Genomic DNA, 20,437 nt, shown 5'->3' on the forward strand with positions numbered 1-20,437 from the left:
CGCAATGCAGTGCCTGCTGTTCCCACCTGGTGCAGCTGAGGCAGAGACTCCTCAGCTGCAGATTGGCTGGGTTGGAAGGAACAGCCTTGGCCGTACTGCCAGGAGTCCCCTGCCCTGCTCTTCCAGCAGCCACGGCACAGCAGGCACAAGCTGACCCAGGCATTGCATTAACCAAAGTAAGTCAAGAGATAAGATAGCACTGATGGGGCAGAGGTATCAAACAGATTCTCAGTAATGCTCACCATACCTGCAAAGACGCCCCACAGCTAAGGACAGACACACCATTTTTGTTTCTGAGGGAAGGTACACTTACCATTTTTGTTCACCATTTGGCTGCAGGTTGGGGCACAGGGCCCTTTGTCTTCAGAGCGTGGCACCCAACCCCTGCTGTGCTGCCAAACCCTCCTCTCAGTCCAGAGCTCCCCACAGGAATGAACCTGAGGAGAGCAATCACCCCAGGAGGGCCTGAAATGCCCCAACAAGCATCAGCTGTGGCAAACAGCCCACACCTGGCCAGGGCAACAGTGTCAGCCCCAGCCCTGACCGGCAACCCTCCTGCCATCCTCTCCCCACACAAACCAGGACCCCACAGGCACACTGGTCCTGCTCTGAATAACCAAATAATTTCATTAAGTACAAATACCTCAGGAGTCTTAAAAATGATTTCTGGAAAGCAGGCAGCCAAGAGCAATCCTCTCCCATTAGCGAGTGAGCAAGCCTTGTTTTCTTCCTCCCCTCCTCCCCCAGGTGCTGCTCCTAAACTAATTAAGGGCAGCAGACATTTATAACATCACCCTGCTGCACAGCCCCCAAAATGCACACAGAGCATGGAAATTCAAAATACAAATCTGTTTGTGCAATACACTTTTTATTTTATTTTATTTTTTTAACCTTTGCAGTCATCTTGGAGTAATCATCATGTAAACAGTAGGATGGGATTACATTGAGTCATATGCAAATGGCTCTAGAACACCTCAACGATTATGACAAGGCATTATAAATAACTTCTCTTACTAATATCTATTTGCCATTTTCAGTACATTGAAGAGCTGCCATTTATCTAGGATTAGCTAGGAAGTAGTTTAAGTTGTAACCTCCAAGAAACATCTCCAAATTTGAAAGTCTTTCTATAGTTTGCTAGCTCCTTAACATCTAAGTCACAGGTTAAGCATAAGACCACTTGGGTCAGAAGTGTTTTCTTTGTAACAGAGTTTTACTTGATCATTGCACAAAGCCCTATTACTTTAACTCCAACTTGGTATTTTGCAGAATTTCAAGTAAAGCTTCAGTTCCGTTCTTCAAGTTTTTATCACCTGTATGAAACTGGTTTCTATCATTAAGGATAAGTTGGATGAGAGACAGACACAGTAAGCAGTCTACCTTAACAACAACAGTTCAAAGTAGTTCTAGCTCACAGACTCCCCAGTAAAGCATAGACAAAATACTCTAATCCCTTTGCTACTGTACATCCCCTCCTTGCCAAGGTTAACTATATATATTTTTATATATTGTACCATATGTATGGTACTTACAGAAAATGGAGATTATTTATTTTAAGCAGCCTCAGGCACATTCTGAAAACATTAATGTCTGCAAGGCACCTCCCACTCCCTTGACAATCAGTTTGTGGACTGGTTTTTAGACACACAACCAACAAAAGCTTGCTAATGCCTAATTAATTAACTTCAAAAAAACCCCTAGAAGTTACCAAGTACTTCAAAGATATACCTGAAAGTTTTTTTAAATAATGGGAGATTAACTGCAAATAGTACATAATCAAGTCAAATAATTTTCTTATTACTAGGATGTGTAATGCATAAATATGTGAAAAATAAAATTCACAGTTTTAAAACTAGAATTCAAGTTTGGCTAATAATTCTTAACTTTTATATTTATTTTAATTTCTAAATATAACAACATAGGCAGTATTATCAACCACAAGTACAGGAAAAATAGTATCACTCAAAGTTTATGAAAGAAGTAAGCTTGATAGAAAATTCCTTTTGTAACCAATAAATACAGCCACCTGAGTGCATTTCCACAGGCTTTTCACTTAGGGGGAATGCAAATCAACTGCTAAGATACATTTAGTAGCATTTCAAATGTTAGCAGCAGCGGCGTAGCTGTGGGCTTTGCTTGTTCTGACTTTGTGAATTGCTAGAGAATGAAGCAGAACTCAGTGTGTGGTGCATTAATTTTCCTTTGCATCTAAGCCGGCCTCTTCGCAATCTCACAATTCGGCTTGGGGTCAAGGAACAGACATCAGCTGACACTTAACTGAGCAAACCCAATCAGTTTCACTTCATCAGGGATCTCAGTGCCATCACAGCCAGAGGCCTGCAAGTACAAACAGAAATGTTTAGTACATCACACTACAAAGGAGGGTTTGACAGCCAGGCTATAAATTGCGTAGTCAGCAAACAGCTTTCAGACTGCTTGGTGCATCCTCTGTCAGTGTCAGCCAACTGCATGCTTAATTTTAGAAAACACTTTTAATCAGTATTAAAAATTATATATATATGTATGTATGTATATAAAACCCACTGGGAAATGAACACTTAAATTCTTTAACCACAACTTTCCAGATTGGAGCCAAATTTGTTTTTTCATGTGAGCATGCCGTTTTCACCCGTTAAGAGCAAATAACCTACATCTATAGAATCCATGTTTTACTGCTGTGCTGTAGACACTAAAAGTCTCGAGTCCAGCTATCAAGTCTGGAATAACACTGAATTTTTAAGCAGAAGACTGAAGGTGTCTACGAAGAGTAAATACTAATATTTGCAAAAAGACAGCTCCTTTCTGACAGTACTTAAGATTGTATAGTTGAGATTCTTCAGTAAAGTCCATCACAGTACAAACTGGCACAAGTAATAAGTTCATTTTTGACAAATAATGGTTAAGAATATAAAATCACCTTGCCTAGGACTGAACTTTTACTTTAGGTCAGCTTAAAAAAAAAACCAAAACTTACACATGCTGTAGGCAAAATATTTTTATATATTGATTTTTAAATAAAAAAATGCTTCTATAAGACAGAAGTGACTATATTTTAAATAAAGGGTTTTTTATACATTCTTCACCTGTGTTGTAGATAAATGAAAACAATAATGTAATTGGATGAAGAGTATGTAATGGTAGATTGCTTACAACACATGCCATCAGACTTTCTGACATACCCCCCAAAAAACTATCAGAATAATTGGTTCACCCTATAAAAACGCTCTTGATCCTTTTATGTATTAGTAGCAGCTGAATCCTTTAGTAGAACCAGTTTGTATACATGCAATGTAAGGAAGAGCACCCTGAGTGTGCACTCAATGTGCACAGAGTCATACTTTCCATTGAGTTTTCATAACCAAAAATAAACTCACTCAATTTGTGGAAGCATTACCCAGGATGCTCCTTCAAATTCACTTCGATCAACAGACAACAGAAGTTCTCTCTCAGACAACAGAAATTCCCTCTTCAGACAGTGTTTCACAGGTCTTATTCTACTGAAGCAGGAACTTAAAGATCTGAGATGATCACCACTTGTTATTATTAAGATATCTCAATGGTTTTTAGATTTGGAATTTACTAAATAAATCAAGTTTGAATTTTACACTTAAAATGTTATGATAAAAAGAGCTAATATTTTTAACATCATTCTATAGTTTAGATAGCTACCAGTCCTTCTCAAAGCTATGCTAAGTAACATACCTGTATGCATAGATATTTTTAAATGCCATCCTTATCAATAAATATTGCCTAATATTCAATGCACGTGGAACATATTAGCTTATATTTTGTGCTTAGCATAAGTACAACTACTATACACAAACTGCAACATACAAGAAAAACTTTTAGTATTTGCAATTCACTGCTTAGTGACTGAATGCATTTCTTTCATTACTGTTTTTTCCTTCTCCTATCACACGAAAAATCCTTACACAAAATGCAAATTATGCAGTGCAATAATTTTGTGTCTCCTCGAGTGCTGCCAAGATTACTTGTGTGTTCAAGCAGACTCCTTCCCAAAGTGTGGACAGCTGGATCCTGCAGGGAAGTCATCATTCTACGTTAGCCAAGACAACTAAGGGAGGTTTAATGCTATGTATGTTCTGTAGAATGACACAATTGTTAGATCAAAGATGCACTGTTAAAAAATACACAAGATGGAGACCAAACTTTAAACAAAGATTGATCCAGACCCCTCACTACTAACTTTCTTTACCATTTTGGCAATAATTAAAGACAGAAACAGTTAAGATATAAGTTATTGTTCTTCTTTTCCCCCACAGATGAAAATGCTTGCTGTTTCAATAGAAATATTATACACCAGGAAAATACCAGCAAAGGCAATCTGCAGACGCCTTGACCACAAATAGTAGTAACTAATCCTAGACTAAACAGCACTTCGAAATTGAATGGATATAGGATTAGCTACGTTTAGACTCTGAATCACCGTGAAACATTTACCAACAGAATATGTTTTAATCAGAATGTATACAAATGCTCTCAAACTCAATGAGACCCTGCTAAGGGGTAACAAAGGCTCAGTAGGGCACGCAAACAAACGGCAGACTAGGCAACAACTCATCTAGCAGAAACAGACAGAAACAGTACATATATTAATTAATGCAAGGATAAGAATACATTAGGATATTTGTTGTCATGTTCTTTTCCCAGCAAGTAGGGAACTAATGCAGGAAACCTAGGTTAAAAATATCAGGAAGAAACTTAGGAAGAAACTTAAAAATTAACCTCAGGAATTGTTACCTAGACAATGGAACTTATCTTCAGAAAAGACAAAGACACTAATTTTGAATTGTTTATTAATTCTGATTACAGTAAGAAGTAGGATTATAACAGCATTCACTCCCTGGAATCTGACAAACCACGTGATGCTGCCTGCTCCCCAGCAAGAAATCCAACCGAATCACAGAAATACCCCAATCTCAATTTTCAAGTGGATTTGGTTTCAATGTATACAAACATTAACTGGGTACTATGGAATATTACATTTTGGAATCTCAAGTCTCTATTTTAAGTGTGTGAGCTAGAAACCCAGACATCTACGGAGCCTCTAGAGCACCTATGTATGTAAATGCTCTTGGTGAGATGCCACTGACTATACAACAAAGGCAAGTCAGATGTTTAGACAGCAAGAACACAGATCAGCTGCAAAAAGAGAGGCATCAGCCATTAAGCTTTATTTAGATAGTAAGGGCCAATTTGATCTACATGTCCTTAATTCCCCACCCCTACCCCTTCCCGAAGGAAAAATGTAAGTTCTGGTGATTCTACTAGACTGTGGTGGGAGAACTGGTCCAAATCATTTGGTCAGTTTAAACTACTCAAATCTATATTTAAAAAATGACATGGCAATAACAATCCTGAATTAATACATCATCATCACTTACTCTCTGTCTCTCTATAGCCCATCCGAAGCAGCTGCTTTTATTAACAAAGCTGTGATTCTGGAGACCTACTTATCTAAGCACCATTCAATCTAGTCTTTCATACACAGCTGAGTCACTCAGCAAGGGGTGCTGAAAGCTAATTGGTAAGAGTTTGGTATTTACATAGCTAATCATTCAATAGCTTTAGGTATGTAAATTTTTCAACTTAATAATATTCAATTAGATCTATCATGATAGCATGAAAATCAACCAAAATTAGGGCCCGCGGTCCAGGGCACAAAATGCAGCGCAGAAAACAGTCCCACACCCCAAACCAGGGTCTGATGTTGGATATACGGAAGGCAAAGAGGTGACAAGGGAGGAATAGTGATGAAATACAGTGGGGCCAAGATTAACTTGCCAGTGTAGATGGTCAACTGAAAGAAGGCTGAAGGGAAGTATTAAGGAGAAGCAAACAGCAGAGAGGGCGACCTGCATGCAAGATAAATGGTGACAAGTGTTGGGAAAAAATGGGAGTGGAACAAAATGTGCATTAGCAGAGGACACTTCAGCCAGTGCAGAGCTGAGGGATTCGGGATGGAGGGGAGTTAACTCAACAACTACAGTTTTCTCTGCTTTACTTCTTTCTGCAATTCTTCCCAGGGGTTTTCTCCATATAGTACCTCACCTATTCCACAGGCTTCTTCAGATCACCTAATGTGAATGGGCCCCCTTCCCCCTGCACAGTTAGAGAGCTGAGTGACCGTACATGTCCCTAACGTCCTGTCAAAACAGGTTTTAGGGTTTTTTTCTCTCACACATGGGAATTTCAATCATCTTATCTGTCAACACATTTATTCAGCAAAAGAGCTGTAGAGATAAAATTCAGATTCTGTGTGAATACTGGGATAATTAGTTTCTTCCCTTCATACTTTTACTTACCAACTTAAAAGTCAATGTTTTCAAGGCCTTTGGATCATCTACTATCTTCTGTAAGTTAGCAGCAACTGTAAAAGAAATTATGAAAAAAAAAATTATGATTTATAGAAAAATTCACATTGATTCTTCTACTTAATTCTACATACATACACGTCTGTATTACCACTCGAATAATTTAATCACTCCCTAGCTGTTTGAAAGTCAGAGGGCAGTTGGTCTGCCATAAATCCTGCCTCCTTTCTTTTGCAGCCACTGATACTTTGTGACTATGTGAACTGACTCAGGAAAAATCTGCCTGAAAACCAAATAACAGGAAAAAACCCTCAACCTACTAATTTTCAGCTTAGTCTATTCCATAAATTTGTTTAACAATCACACAAATGCAAACGCAAGGGAAGTGGGAGAATCACGCAGCCAAGGACAAGCTGACGGCTGTCATGATTTGCATCATGTTTCTAGTATATCCAGAGCCACCATCAGCGTTAAGTTTCTAGGAGGCGGCTGAGCTCACTCCTCCCTCTGTTTCCCCTGTGTGCATGTGTGTGCTTCTGTCCCTTGTTTGGACTGGCATTAATACCCACATAAACTCTTGGTGATCTGTTACAGCTCAATAAACCAAAATGAAAATGAGCAAAACCGAGACTGAAACAGAAAGAGCTGATCTCCAAATTATTCTCTCAGTAAGCATGTTGCAACATTAATGAATGGTTTAACAAGATCTACAGAGCCAGGGTGTCCAGGAAAGGAAGCTGTATGCCATAACAGAAGTAGCAGGCAAGGACAAGGAGCCTGGAATATAATAAATTTTTTCCCTATCAAAACTCCTACGTCATACTTTTAATTAGTCTATGTTGTCCAACATTACTACCATTAATCTTGACCGAATAAATTGGCTGCTTTCAGCTTTGTAAGTGTGTAAACTTGCTCCCAGCTTTGCCATCATAGATCCAGATGTAATGCAGACCAAATCATCAAGAGCCTTTGTTCAAAACTCACTTATGGGCACAAGATGGCATCAGCAGAACATCAGCGGGAGGTAAGATACACCACATTTGGAAGACAAGATTTTTAAAAGGAAATAAATAGGTATTAAGTAGCAGACATTTTTCAGTACACTGACTAGGTAAGTGCCATACAGCAGAGAAACAAGAAACTAGATGTTCTCATAAATACTACTCAACACGGACTTCATAAAGTGGAAGATGTACACCAAACATCTGCATGTGGAACGACCTACTGCTACAAACTCAGGTTCATACTTCCCCATATTCTAACATTACAATTATAAAATTTTCACTCTAGAGTGCCTGATCATACAAGATCCATTGCGTACAGTTTAACAAAAAATGGCCTCACTGGGGGAAGCACAGTACTTATCAAGGGAGTTTACAGTAGCAAACAATTAGGCCAATCAGCCACTGTTATACGCAAATTAATTTGGGGGGGGCTTTCCTTTTCTTTGTACCACTGAAATAAGCAACAAGGATTGCTTATACACCTGTTACAGATTTGACTGGGGATGAAAAGGTGTTTGAAACTAAAAACAAGTCTTAAAAGCAATCACAAGGTGTATTTTGTAGAGAACGCTTTTTGGAAAGAAAAAAATTCAACCTTCACAGTTAAATGAACTCAACTATAGACACTACAATGGAAAGTCGTTCTGGTTTTAAAGCTTCATTATGAATAATCTTCTTTATTCTAGTCATTGCAAACAATTTTTATTTTAATCACACAATTTACTTCCACAATCAATAAACCCATTTTATTGCAATATCTTCTACCTGACAAAATATAGGCAAATACAGATGCTTTTCATTACAATTAACACTTAGAATCTCATACGTAGGCAAAAAAGAGCGTTCAGACTCACAGCTCTTGAAGCAGAATAGAATAGCTTCAATTTTGTACATCTTAAAAAAAAAAAATCTATAAAATAATATCATGCAGCTCTGGCTTATCCAAATCTCTGTAAAACATGTCTTAAAAGAAAGTGAAAAATTAAAGAAAAAATTCACCAGCTTGTGTTAGCTAGCTGAAGTGGAGATAGAATGCTACAAAACTAGATAGGAGCTGGGTCCTAAATCCAAAGATATTCAACTTCACCTGTTATAGAATGTTACAAAAAGATGAATTTCAAATGCATGCTTGTCTTCAGGAGGGGCAGCTTTTCAGTTTATGTTGAGCAGCTGTGGAACAACTAAGGCAAGCCTGCAGACCGCTTGGCTGTTTTGGCTGAATGCAAAAGAAAAAAAAATCCAGCCACCCTTCAGCAAAGTTAGTGGCAAAGTTACTATTCCTGCACTTGTAAAGAGCAGCTCATTATCAGCAAGTGTTTTAATGAATCATCATACAGTGGGAAGCAGCAGTGAAGACTTCACAAGCAGTATCAAAATCTTAAAACCCCTAATCTTCCTGCTGATTCTTTATCAGAGAAGAAATTAAAATTTTCAAAGCAAAAACACCAAAGACACTAGCAGTATATGTAAATAGTTAATTCTAATTACCTTTTTTTGCTGTTAATTAAACACCATGACACAAAGGAATTACATCATTCTTCAAGAAAACTGCTTTTTAAAGAACAGTGCTCGTTAAAAGGCTACAGGAACACAGTTTTATTTATTCATTTGTCTTTACTTTTAACAAAAGCCAAAAACTTTTATATATAAAATTCCAGAGAAACATCTGAAGCAAGCATATGAAATACGCTTTATTTTTGCCTCTCTGATGAGCCATAACTAGTGTGGGACACGTTCAATCAAACAGAAGATTAGCAGGATTTAAGGGAGTAATGCCAGATGTTTTCAGGCTATGCTTGAAAATGAGGAAATAGACCTGCAAAAAGTCAATAATTTTAAATACAAGTTTACATAAAAAAATAGTCACACCTGCAGTCTCATACAGACAGTTCCTCTCAATTTCAGCTATACAGATTCAGCATTTTTCAAGTAAAACTAGTGTTTCACCTATGACTTTTGGTACTCTGTTTTACATTTTCTGATCTTTACAGAACAGCAAGAAAAATGATTTTGCCAAAATAACATCATTAATCCTGTTCCATCAAGCCACCATGAATGCAAATCCCCTCCCAAAGGCCTGCTCCTTCTGCAATATCTGAAAGTGTAAGTAATTAACATAAACTGAGAATGAAATACATGTGTATAATTACCTAGCAAAACCATGCAGTCCTGTTGATATCTTTTCATTTTTCTAACTCCTCTTTTGTTTTGCTAGGTCTTGTCCTTATTTAGACTGCAAGCTCAACAAATACTATCTGAATATGGATACCCAAGTTTGTGTTTCAGGAAGCTACTTAAAATACAGTTAATCCTTTTTAAGGGTGAAACAACCTTTATCCTTTTGACCTCAGTGCAAGCCAAAGGTTCTAGGTAGCTCAGTTAAGTACATAGGTGCAAAGAGACATGTCCAGTGCTAAACACCTTGAAGATCTGGGCTCAACCTGTAGCCAGAATCTTTCGGGGCATGATACAGTCAACTAGGAAAAACATTAGTAACCCATGAAATTCAGGTCTCCATGGCATTTCTAGTTCAGTTATCTTCCTTTAGAAATAGAGCCTGCAGTACAGGCAGAAAGCCATCCAAGCCGTTGAAAGTCTTTCCTGGAATCCAACCTGCAGTGCCTTCCAAGTATTTCTTCAGAAACTTTGAGGATCCCATCTTGACCACAGTAAAGACATCCTCAGAACTCCACGTAGAACAACATAATCTAGAGTGGAATACTCATCCTATTTTAAATGCAATTAAATTAAGCTATTAGTTGCATTAAATATAACCACTCTCGGGAATATGCTTCTAAAAATTTAGGACTATTACTAAACCTACACTGTTTGGAACATTAAGTATGTGAAGTCTGCTGAAAGACACTGAGAAATTCAAACTAGACATGCTCACAACAGTAAACAATGTTCTCACATACAAGCAGTTGCTGCTGCTATTCAGCCAAATTCAGAATTACTGATCAAACCAGGCAAGAAAGAAAAACAATAACTATTAAGTGGAGCTGTTATTAGGCTTTATTGACTAACACCTCCCCCAGCTACTAAATTTAGCCTCTTTTCATCAAGGAAAATTATTTACTAGGTTGAGACTTCACTAACCCTCCTAGTGCACTTCATGTGAAAAGTTTTAACTGCCTAAATACAAAAAATCAGCCTAAAAGTTTGTAAATGCAGAAGAACCCAACCATATCTGCAAACACTAGGGGAGAAAATAAGCATTCCACTCTCACCCTCTCAGTCCCCCATGCTCCCAACAATTTTTCTACTGCAAGTCAGTGAACAAAGTTAATTTAATGCAGTAATGCTCTCCCTCAAGAAAAAGAGTCTCAAACTAGGAGTTTCCAGAGAGGTAGGAAATGGTCTCTCCACTGATACTTAAATTATTTGGAAAAGTGGAGAACGTTGTAAAATATACGTCTCTGGATTGTACTTCACATCTTATCTCTAAGATAAGTATAATACAGTTGCCACTGACAAAGCCATTTTTCTTTGAAGTACTCTGAAGTCAAGACTTGGATGTTGTACTTCTGAAATTCACAGCAGATTAGCTTGCCTGCAAGAAGCACTAATTGACAATTAAGGCAAGAGCAGCAGTATATTTGAAATCCTGTTGGGAATTCACTGTTTCTACACGGCCAGAATACACTAGACTCAACTTTATTTCGCAGAGTGCTTTCTCAAGATATTATGGCCATGCTCCTATAAAAGTCAAAGAAGAAACACGAACAAGATAACTGCAGGAAAAAAAATTAAGTGGTGATGGAAAAGCCTTTGCCAGCAATAACCTCAAGGAAATAGAGTATACTTCAAATCATGCCTTGCAGCCAAAAGCCCTCTTCAAATTGTAGCAGCAGTTAGCACAACGGGCTTTTTGTTGTTCACAACAATAAATGAGGTGCAGTTCCGCTTTCTTCAGAAGGCTTCTGAAGGACATATAATCAACCTGTGTAACCACAAATCATTCCAGGTTCTTCTGCAGGTTGCTCAGTGACAAATGGTCGTGCCACTCTGTCAAAATAAGTGTCTACATTTGCAGAGTGTGCAGTAGGATAAAAGGTCAAACCCAGCATATAAATATACACAACACAGGCTGCTAATTGCAGATGTAATAAATAACCACACCCCACAAAACTAGAGTCCTCTAGCACGCATATTTATATAGATTATACTATAAATCACTCTTTCCTATATGACAATTTTGGTCAACGACAACAGTTATAATTTTTAAATAGGTGATCAATATAAGCTGAAGAAACAGAACAAAAAAAGGTCATCCTCAAATAAACAAAAATAAGAGAAAAAACATACTTTGGGCAGTCTTAAACAGCAGTTTTACTTCTGTAATGCGATGGAAGTCTGCCTGGTTATTTAAAATTCTTAACACAGAATGAAACCTAACCCTAATGGCTTCTGAATAGGGAAAACTTCTGGAAAAGTTAAAATTAATGAGACAGTAAATAAAGCTATATGAAGTACAGCAGAACTATTTCCAGTACAATGCCAACACAACCAACTGAGCCAGAGCCATCTGGCATTAACATAGACACAAGCAGAATCTAAAGCTTGAGATATTTCTAGGGTGCTCTCAAAAGGATAATGATTCATCTGCTTTTCCATTTTGAAAAGAATGGATGGGGAACCTCTGACAGTATGCTGAGGCTGAAGAGTTTGCAAAGTTAATTTATATTGATATCCTGAAATTTAGATATGAAGAAAGGGAAAACATTATTCAGGCACAGTCACAAAAAAATCTCAAAAATTATAAGCTCTGAGAAAATAAAAAATACTTTTAGTAAGTGGAAAATTAAGTAATTTTTATGTAGTCCAAAACTTAGTCTATAAGAAAAAGCTAGTGTCAGCTGCTCCCTACCTCATCAACAGCATTGTTGTTAGAGAGACAAAACTCAAAGCTCCATGGATTTATTGGCTTTCCTGCTGATTGTTTCAAATATTACCTCTTCCTCAACTGAAGGTAGTTGTTTTGCCATTTTCATCTTATACATGGAACTCTACATAATTAACTGCCTTGGGAATCTACTGATTTGAGGATTAACTCTGTATTCTCCTGTACCGGTCTCAGGAAGCAGGATGCCTGAATGACAGGGAATATTTTTCAATGGAATTATCACTCCTCAAAATTCAGCTGCTGGTAAGGTTTTCCTCCAAAGGACTGAATTTATTATGCACGCTCTTGAGGCAGAGTTACCCTAACGTATTGCAAGAGGTTCATTGCAATATATACATTCATTTATATTTCATACTACACAGAGGTTTTCATGCATTTGCAAGTTCATAACAAAATCAGAACAAAGTTTTTAAACCTACTCAGCATTGGATTATAGCGTATTATGCCAACAATCAAAGGAATCAACTTTTAGAGCTTTTGGTAACAATTCCTCCAGACCTCTGACTTTCTGATTATTATCTAATATAATCTAATTACTCACAAACTATCTGCATGAATTATTAAGAGGCTTCGCAAAGAGAGGTCAAAAAGGTGCAGCACGATTCCATTAGTTCGTCCATTCAGGATGCTAGTCATAAAATCCCTTTTGCTTACGTTGTTTGGGAACAGTAGAAAGGGAAATATTAAAGCATTTTGAGATCTGTGACAGCTAACTAACAAGTGTTTATTGCTACAGGACTGCAAGGAGTTAGACGTGTCTAATAAGAAAGAAATGAAAGAAAATAAAAAGATCAACAGCAAGCCTGGCTTCTCTTCTGAGTAAGCTATTGGGCAATGACAAGGAAGAAACACTAAAAACATTTAGAAATGTATTATTTATGAAGAAGGCTGTCATTAGGAATTTATCAAAGGGGAATTAAGGCTCACAAATTTGTCTGAATGCTCAAAGAACATTGCTGAATCAGTAGATACAGATAAAGACATTCATATCTTCATTTCAGCATTTGATACTTCAATATCCAACAGCTTGATTTGCAGCCTCACCATTGGAAAGCACAGCTTAAGGAGGACAGCTACAGGACAACAGAAGGCCAAAGCAGTTTTCCCTTGAAAGGAACACTAGAGGACTCAAAAAGTTTCCTAAAGCATCCATATGAACCTGACTACAATTTCACAGTGGCATTCCCACAGCTTAAAGTAATCGTTAAAACCACTTGAGTCCTGTGGCTCAGATGGTTTCTAAGCTACAATATTGTAAACATGGTAAACCCAGGCATGGATGCTGTCTCATACATGTATAAAGTACCAGGCATGAGGAAGAGCTCTACCAGGCAAAGGCATTCACCTCCCAAAGAATGCCCCAACACACAGCAACAGGAAAGAAAGAAGGCAAGCAATACCTCAAATGATACACAGAATACTCATAGGTGCAGGTTTGCTACTCCCAGTGAGTACCAAAATCTGTGCTAATATAACTCAGATTTTAATTCATTTATTTTAGACAGACAATGAAGTTTTAGGCTTTTATTTTATTTTTATTTAACACTAACTACTAGTCTGGCATCAGGGTACCTTGTTACAAAAAAAGAAAAGTGGTACCAAAGCTTTAAAAGCTAACTAGCTATGCTGTTATTCAGGAACGGAATAGGCAAAGGCACAGAAGAGATGTCAGGGACATATATTCCTGGTTTAATTCTACAGACAAATGAAGACCTTAAATATTCACCCTCGTTCAAACTGAAAAAAGTTTATGGAGTAACAGTAGACTTCAAATGTCTTCACAATAATATCCATCAGCATGGGGTATCAATAGCCAGGGGTAACAAACAAAAATTAGAAAACTGAGGACTGATGAATTAATACACAAGATTTCATTTTTCTTCAGGTAGCTGAAGGAAAAATTCCCACACAATAGATTCAGTGTATTTTATGAAACAGGATCAAAATGGAAAATGAAATAAATTAGTGCTAGAAATCTACCTATTTCAATTCTAATAATATATTATTAAACTCTCAATTCTCAATTATTTTGTATGGATATCTGAACCTCTGATCCCAATGTTTTACATTCTACAATCTGTGAGGAAAAAAAACAACTAAGCAAACAAAAAACTTCAGAAATTGTGATAATTGATTTTATTATGTTGAAATATTAATATAACTGGCAAATTGTCTAATACCTTTTCCCAGAAACATATTGAAAAACAGAAGGCTGATATTTCAGATTGATTTCCCCCCCTCCAAGTGTGTGAAGAACATTTAAGCAAACCACCGCGCATTTAAAACAGTGTGTTATAAAAAAGATAACTAGAATATATTTGGAAATTTGAATACTTATCTGTTGCAGACCTGAATTCTGCATGTGTCTAATGCAGTAGATCCAGTAAGATGAGGGAGGAGTACATACAGATTTCACAATTTCCCCTTCCTTTTGAGAAAAGCATTTTGATGATCCTTAGCACTCTAAACCTTAGTCTAGTCTCAAACAAGCATTTAAAATGAAAATTCAGACACGCTGCCCAACATTGCTAGTACAGGTATTTAACAAGCCTGAGATATTACCACCAATTGTGCTCATACATACTCTATAGAAAAGAATAAGTCAGAGTACAAGGTTGAAAAAATCGTTTGCCAGTGATTGAATGCAGAAAGCAAGTGCTAGCTTTCAGACAAAGGTTTTGACAACAGTTTGATAGTCATCAAGACACTGGAGACAGCTCTAACAGATGCTTTCATCATGCTGGATTAGAGTTGAAATGTAGGTCTATGCAGAAGTAAAACAGGTCAGTTCTGATATGCATATTATTACTCAGTAATCTCTCCCCATCAGATCATCACAACTCCTCCTGTCCTGAATTCTGCTATGAATTATAGATATTGTTCCGACAACTATTAATAAGATTAAATAGGAGCCATGCTACTTCAATACCTTATATCTGAAACCTGAAACAAGGAAAAACAGATTTAGAAAAGACTCCCTCATGTGCAGGAGTTGGTTCTTAAATAGACTACCTCTTTGAAGAACCTCAATAAATCTTTATTTCGACATACCAACTGCTTACAGAGAAGTGAATGTCAAGGAAACAAATAACAGCAACTAAATTACAATTGAAAGAGGAACATCACTTACATCGCTGTCTTCGCAATTTCTGATTCAAATTCACAGCTCTCTATCTTTGTGTTTTGTTTTTTTTTTTCGGTTCGTTTTTTTTGTGGTGGTATTTTTTGTTTTGAAACTAGAAAGGAAAACCCTCAAAACCACAATTCAGACCTATAAGGGCACGGACCACACTTTTAGGCCTAAGAGTTTATCACCCACTGTACCAGGCAAACCCCAAACCAATCCCACTAATAAACAGATTTCTTCCTCACTTATGCAGTTAACTAGGAACTGGTGGACTACATGCTGAAAAAAGGAACTTCCTTTGAAGATAACTGCTGCCAATTGCATTTTCTTTATTGTTCTTAAACTAACAAAATATTATTATTTACTTGATCACGCCTGTTAAGCACATTTACTATGGTACGTGAATAAACATACATGTGTAGAGAATAATTTGCACACTTGGAGAATTTCTTACATCATGTATTTATAGTTCTGCCACAACCACCACTGCAGTTGTGATTATTCATGTAACACAATACTGCTTTTTTCAACTTGAACCTATAAGTTTCCATCACAGTGAAAAATCAGCAAAGTGGGAACTTGTATGAAACTAAGCAGTTTCATATAACATACTTTCTCAACTGCACCTTTTACATACAACACATATAGCTAAAGTAACTTCGAAAGTGCAATTAGATGCAAAACTTGATTACCTGAGGGTGTAGAACTCAAGCTTCCAGAACTCCCAGTAGTCTCGCCATTATGAGTCACCCTCCAATGCATTAGCTCTAAATGAGCCAGATGTGTTGAAATATTTAAGTCCTCAGTTAAACCCTGGGGATTTTAGAGATATTCGCCAAACTGTAACGCATGTGCATATCTTCCCAAAGAGATATTGTTATATGCACACATAGAATGCACAAGAATTTCTACAAAATGCCTTAAAATAGTCAGGTTTTCATTAAATCTATACATTTCCTTTCTGGATAATATATTAAAAAGTAAACACAAAGTATTTAGTGTATAATTTGCAATTAATTGTTATGAGTCTATAAAGACATTTTCTCATTAGAAAGCTCATAGGTACGTTGAGTTTTAGAATGTATTGAAGTGACAGAACTAACTAATAATTCAGTTATTTCACTCAATTTGAATGACAAGAACAGACAAAGAAAAACCAAAACTTCTAACAAATTCCCTCAAAGATTGCAAAAAAATCAGTGCATCTCAGAATATTACTGATATTAAATGACAAACCTATGCTGCCTTCAAATGGAAGTGCTATCCAGGTCACTTACCCTTAGCAACACTACTGCTCTCTGAGGAAAAGTTAATGTGATATGATTTCCACCCATGCAGCACTGTCACATTTTCTGATTACAGTAAGATGATAAGTTGGAATTAGTTGAAGAAAAGGCATCACTTCATTCAGTTTCAAAGATTATTAATCTAACAAGAGCAAAGTAAACTAGGTGTAAGCAAACGCAGAGCAAAACCAAGGAAAGCAAAAGGGTATTTGCTGTGTAATTCCATGGCTTTTCTATGAATTGGATTATCAGAACCACTATGAGGTAAGATGTTGTTACAGACAGTACACTAACAAACTGGGTTTCTGCTTTTTCATCTTTGCAATTTTTTTGTGGAAGTACCATCAGCATTGGCAGACAGGATACTGTAAGGCTGTCAGAGGTTTCAATTTCAAATGCTTCAATAATGTGATTAATTGGGAAACACACATATTACTTATGGTTAACATCCTTTAAAATAATGTCATTCTGGATTTGGTCAGATACATGTTTTCTGCACTCATGGCCAAAAAAAACCTCTACAGCCATTTTTATTCTAGATGCCAATTTAATTCCTGTCTACTTACCACAGAAACTGCACTAATTAAAAAAGTTATCTTTCCCCTAGCAAAAAAATACCCAACAACCCCAAAGCCCTTAGTCAAACTACTATGTTACTATTGTATATGCATGCTTACAAAAATATACAAGATAATGATGAAAAAGCTTGCTACTTTCAAAATATGATCTAGTGGTTTTTCAGCTGCTTCTTCTAAACACATTCGGCCTTTTCACAAGAAGCTTTTGTTTTAACTGACTGAAAACTGTTCCTCTGGTTACTAAGTGAATAAATGGGTTTGGCTCAACACCAAAGATGTATTTAATTACCAACAGTTAATGTCTAGTGTATTCAAAAGTGAAGGTACAGCTTCCATGATGGTCAAGGTATGCGCAGACTGTTTTAGACAAAAATACACAAAATAAAGTTACATTAATATAGTTGGGGCAAATACACATTTCTTGATGGCATGGATATCAAGGCTTTTATGTAAGTAGTATTCAGGAAGGGAAGTATTTTCTTTTTTATATATTGCAATTTAATAACTGTAAATATATCTTTAGGTTCCAAAAATTAAGCAAGGCCTCTAGAAGATATAACCTACGGGTTCCCTGAAATTATGTGTACATTGTATACAGCAGTGAAATAGGACTGCAACTATGTAATTTTTCAACAGAACTGACTGTTGACATCATTTTAGTTTCCTTTATTTTATCAAAAATATAATAACGCACTATTAGATGAACATTTACTAGCTAATATAAATATATTACATATACACACAGAGAAATATTTCTCCTCAAACTGTATTTTAAAAATATTCCACATCTTTCATATGATTTAACATAGCTATTTTGGTACTGCTAAAAAATACCTCATCAGCTAGATACCCATGCCTATGTACAAGTTCCAAGACACATTCTCCTCTGCAAATGCAAATTCTAGTTGCTTTTAAATGAAACCCTCTACACTGATTCCCTTGCTGTAGGGACCTCCTGTGAAACAATGCTACTATCAAAAAGAACAGAAACCAGTCAATCTTAGCCAGAACTGAACATGCAAGATGGGATTTTTGCAGCTCTGCAAAGCAAGGCAGCTGAATGTAATTGCTTATCAGAATAAAAATCTTCCTGGGAAGCCTGTGTTAAGTGAGGCAAATCCAGCAAGACTCCAAAGGTGAAGTGTGTTGATGCTTAGCAGCAAATTCTATAAACTTACATGTCGGCTGGTCCCCACTAACAGCTTCAGCTCACGTATGCCACAGCCGTACTTTTCACAGCAGCTTTTGCTGACTCCTATTCAAGTATCCTCTCAGAAAATTAGCTGTTATGCCAACAAATTGTTGAGTTCAACATAAGCACAGATATTTTCACCTTTCTTTTTTCTCCCAGCCCCTACACATTCCAATATCCATTAAAAGAAACTACAGGAACTTTTAAGAGACTATCTCAGAACTCTGTTTTCATTCACGTTATAGAGGCTGAATTTCTGCATGCTTCAGCTGAAAAATGAAAGGTAATTTATCAGCTGCTTTCAATCTGGAAGCTAATGGAATCAGTTCTTCTGGTGAAGAGGGTTAACCAAACTCTTCTATACCATTTTCCTCTCCACACATATGAAGATTTTAAAATGTTTGATTTCGAATGAACAAGGTGACAAAATAACTTCACATAGAAAATTAGTTTGGTAAGCAGATTTACATTTTCAGCACCATCTGGTCTCTTATATGACCTATTGCTTTAAACTAAGGGACTGAAATATTTCTTACGACTCCACTGCTACAGTGAAAATCTGAAATTCACAATAATCTGCTTGCATGCAAGTTGTATTATTCTATGCCCATACACATTTAGCCAGTTTTCCCAAAGCAATTCACAAACATATTCTACCTTTAGACTAGATTAGTCCAATTTTAACTGTTTTTTAATTAAAAGTAAAGTCACATTTAGCAGAACTAGATTTCATGTTTTACTGAACAACAGGAATAATTTTCTGGGAAGATAACAATGCTCAAACATATCTGAAGACTTGAGCAACTTCATGGGTGAAGGAGACACAAGCGAAAATTATAGTTCAAAGTCACGTAAGAATTTGTGTCTGTGGGACTTGAGAAAGTTACAAGATCACAGAAAAATGAATGTATAAACTGATTATAATTCATGAAATTAAATTTAAGTAGAATGCTTTCAATTATACAAGAAATCTGATGTCTTTACTTATTTAACACCACAATAAAATATAAACAGCAAAGAAAACACAAGACCATCACCATAGTGCTAAAACTCAAAGTCTGATGAAATTGAAAGTAGAAAGTAAGCAGGGAAATAAACTCGTATTATTAACTGGACAGAGTCTCTAATCTAGCCTCCTAGTGAAAACTTTAATTATTTAAATATTTGTGTTTCTTTAAGGACCAAAATCTCATCACTAAAACCAGGAGGCATATTTATCTTCATTTGCTTTTCTCCCATCACTGTCCCTGAAAGATGGTAAGTCCCACTCATGGTGCCATTCCTATAGAAGTACTGGCATTTTGCACTGGAAGAGGCCTCTGCAGCAAAAGGGAAAAGAGAAGAATGAAGAAGGGAAAGGGAATCTCACTGGCTCCCAGCAGGACTCACACTGCAGCATTGCCAGCTGTGACTCTGACTTCTCTGCAACACAGAGTGCCAGCTGACTGCCCAGTGAGGTGGGATAGCCAACAGAAAACAATTGTTCTCTTGGCTGGGAAAAAAAAATTGATTTATTATTGCTAAATGAAGGAAATTTTTCATATGAGATGTTTAAAAGGCAACAAACTAAGTTCAAGCTACTCCTCTCCCCCGAACCCTTTACAATAACAGTGCAGGAGAAGTGAGAAAAGTGCCTGCTAGCTGGTGTCACCTGTAAATCTTCCCTAAATATTTTTCTTTAGAAAACAAAATAAAAACATAGGGAGGGCTTTTGTGTCTTAGATCAGCTAGAATCAACCTGTATTTTGAACACGCAAAAGCAAAAAAGCTTCTCTCCAAAATATTTGTAGCTACTCTACAAATGCACTGAGAACGTAATTAGATAATCTTCCAGGAAGCCACATGAACTTGCGGGTTTATAAGCCACATTCTATATCACTGAAGAGTTTGGTAATGGTATCTTAACCATTCAATATGAACTTCTTCGACTGCAACACAAAGATTAATTTACTAGTATTCTTCAATTCAGTTCTCACACATTTAGCATCCACTAGGCCCTGCTGGTTTTG

The 20,437-nt window shown here is 36.8% G+C and overlaps 1 protein-coding gene across 3 annotated transcripts in view; it reads right to left on the minus strand.

Moving 5' to 3' along the window:
* Window positions 1–872: 872 nt before the first annotated feature.
* STK39 (serine/threonine kinase 39) overlaps window positions 873–20,437 on the minus strand; it is a 98,910-nt gene continuing 79,345 nt past the window's right edge. For 2 of the 3 annotated variants that reach the window (XM_054069567.1, XM_054069568.1), the window contains exons 16-17: window positions 6,327–6,391; window positions 873–2,337 (exon numbers count right to left, since the gene is read on the minus strand). In XM_054069567.1, the coding sequence (XP_053925542.1) occupies window positions 2,263–2,337; window positions 6,327–6,391 (140 nt within the window). In that variant the 3' untranslated portion in view covers window positions 873–2,262. The remainder of the gene's footprint in view (window positions 2,338–6,326; window positions 6,392–20,437) is intronic. The other variant, XR_008450338.1, reaches the window with a different exon arrangement.

Source organism: Cuculus canorus, chromosome 6 (genome assembly GCF_017976375.1).
Source record: "Cuculus canorus isolate bCucCan1 chromosome 6, bCucCan1.pri, whole genome shotgun sequence".
Taxonomy (NCBI): domain Eukaryota; kingdom Metazoa; phylum Chordata; class Aves; order Cuculiformes; family Cuculidae; genus Cuculus; species Cuculus canorus.